The sequence below is a fragment of the Elaeis guineensis genome, chromosome 8, assembly GCF_000442705.2.
Source record: "Elaeis guineensis isolate ETL-2024a chromosome 8, EG11, whole genome shotgun sequence".
NCBI lineage: Eukaryota > Viridiplantae > Streptophyta > Magnoliopsida > Arecales > Arecaceae > Elaeis > Elaeis guineensis.
In genome coordinates, this window is record NC_026000.2 from 25,861,610 (window position 1) to 25,864,433 (window position 2,824).

A 2,824-nucleotide genomic window follows, 5' to 3' on the forward strand; every position below is an offset into this window, starting at 1 on the left:
TGCATGAAAAATCTCAATCTGTACAAGCTCTTGAAGTGTACGTTAACGAAGTTGAGAGGCAATTAGATAAAAAAGTGAAAATTATTAGGTCGGATAGAGGTGGTGAATATTATGAAAAGTATGATGAATCAGGACAACCTCTAGGTCCATTTGCTAAATTTCTTGAAAGATGTAGCATATGTGCTCAATACATTATGCCGGATACACCACAGCAAAATGGTGTAGCAGAAAAACATAATCGTACCTTAATGAAAATGGTTAGGAGTATGTTAAGTAATTCATGTTTATCCATTTCATTGTGGATGTATGCATTAAAAACTACGATGTATTTGTTAAATAGGGTTCCTAGTAAGGCAGTTCTAAAGACTCCTTTTGAACTGTGGACCAAAAGAAAATCTAGTTTTAGGTATCTGCATCTTTAGGGTTGCCCAGCAGAAGTAAGAATTTATAATCCACATGAAAAGAAATTGGACTTTAGAATGAGAAGTGGTTTCTTCATTGGATATCTAGAAAAGTCCAAAGGGTTTAGATCTTATTGTCCTAATCACAGCACAAGAATTGTTGAATCTGAAAATGCAAGGTTCATTGAGAATGGTGAAGTTAGTGAGAGTGAAGAATTGCATAATGTTTGCATTCAATAAGTTAGGATGGAAGTACCATTATCTATAACTTCTAAGCATGTTATTGTTCCTGTAACCCAACCAACAATACTCTAGGACAATAAACACGTGATCAAACATGCTATAATGAAAATGTAAATGATGAACCCGCAATAGATGACTCATAAGGAGTAACATTAAGAAGATCTCAAAGAGAAAGGAGATCTGCTATTCCTAATGATTATATGACTTATTTTCATGAGTTAGAAATTAACATAGTAATTGATAATGATCCAGTTCCATTTTCACAAGCTATAGAATGTGATGATTCTTCTAAATGGATTGATGCTATGAAAGATGAATTAAAATCTATGGATCAAAATCAAGTTTGGGAGCTTACTGAATTGCCAAAAGGAAGTAAGAGAGTTGGGTGTAAATGGGTCTTTAAAACAAAGTGTGACTCAAATGGTAATATAGAGCGATATAAAACCAGACTTATTGCCAAAGGTTTTACTCAAAAAGATGGCATCAATTATAAAGAGTCATTTTCACCAGACTCTAAGAAAGATTCACTTAGAATCATTATGGCTTTCGTGGCTCATTATGACTTAGAGCTGTACCAAATGGATGTTAAAACTGTCTTTCTTAATAAAAATTTAGAAGAAGAGTTTATATGGATCAACCTGAAGGTTTTGCAATTAAAGAAAAAGAACACATGGTGTGTAAATAAAATAAATCAATATACAAACTTAAACAAGCTTTCTGACAATGGTATCTTAAGTTCAACGATACCATAACTTTTTTTGGATTTAAGAAAAACACTTTCGATTGGTGTATATATATGAAGGTCGGTGGGAGCAAATTTATTTTCTTGGTTTTGTATGTTGATGACATTTGGCTTGCTACTAATGATCTTAGTTTATTATATAAAATCAAGAATTATCTTTCTAAAAATTTGGAAATAAAAGACATGAGAGAGGCAACTTATGTGATAAGAATTGAAATATTCCATGATAGATCACAAGGATTGTTAGGGTTATCTCAAAAAACTTATATTAACAAAGTTTTAGAGAGATTTAGGATGGATAAGTGTTCATCAGGCATAGTTTCAATTCAAAAAGGGGGTAAATTTAGTCTTATGCAATGCCCAAAGAATGAACTGGAATGAGAACAAATGGAAAGAATTCCTTATGCATCTATTGTTGGGAGCTTGATGTATGCACAAACTTGTACTAGACCTAACATCAGTTTTGCTATTGGAATACTGGAAAGGTATCAAAGTAATCCTGGATTGGATCACTGGAAGGATGCAAAGAAAATTCTTAGATATTTGCAAGAGACGAAAGATCACATGCTCACTTACAAGACATCTGATCATTTAGAGGTGATTCGATATTCAGATTCAGACTTTTTCGGATGTGTGGATACTAGAAAATCCACATTTGATTATTTGTTTCTCTTGGCTGGAGGGGTATGGGGTAATTTCTTGGAAAAGTGCGAAGTAGTCTGTCATTGCTGCATCCACTATGGAGGCTAAGTTTGTGATATGCTTTGAGACCACTATTCATGGGTTATGGCTGTGAAACTTTATTTCAGGACTTGGGGTTGTCGACAATATTGCCAGGTCACTGAAGATTTACTGTGATAATTTTGCAGTAGTTTTCTTCTCCAAAAACAAGTATTCCAAGGGTGCTAAACATTTGGAATTGAAATACTTTGTTGTTAAAGAAGAAGTTCAGAAATGAAGGGTGTCAATTGAACATATTAGCACCAATCTTATGATTGCAATGTTGGATGTATGTCCTAGAAGCCTGATTGACCGATATTTGTAAAATTTTCTTAAGATATAGTTTATAAAATTGACTTTTATATTAATAAAATTAGATTATTTTTATTCACATTGTGTTTAATTATATCTGTGAATCATCCATTAGGTTAATGAGTATAATAACATATATTCTCAAGAGTTGAGAATTTAAAACATGTATTATTATAGTTAACCCATAAATTACTCTCGATCGTAGGATCATCATGGAGACGGTGATCAATCTAAAAAATTGGTGTGTGATTGCTTCGTTTGGATAGATGAGTCTTGAATCTATGGTGTGAAGACATCAGAGCAAAAGTATAAATACTTGTTAAGAACAAGGGTACTAAGCGTGATCGATCACGAACAGTCATAAGGATATTTATCTTCTCGTCAGTGATATGTTCATAGCTGTGGT

At 33.0% G+C, this 2,824-nt stretch overlaps 1 protein-coding gene across 1 annotated transcript; it reads left to right on the forward strand.

Moving 5' to 3' along the window:
- The first annotated feature begins 1,773 nt into the window (after positions 1 to 1,773).
- On the forward strand, positions 1,774 to 2,344 carry LOC140851188 (secreted RxLR effector protein 161-like). Its single transcript, XM_073242761.1, has 2 exons — positions 1,774 to 2,077; positions 2,196 to 2,344. The coding sequence occupies exons 1-2, from the start codon at positions 1,774 to 1,776 to the stop codon at positions 2,342 to 2,344; spliced, it is 453 nt and encodes a 150-aa protein (XP_073098862.1).
- Positions 2,345 to 2,824: the final 480 nt, after the last annotated feature.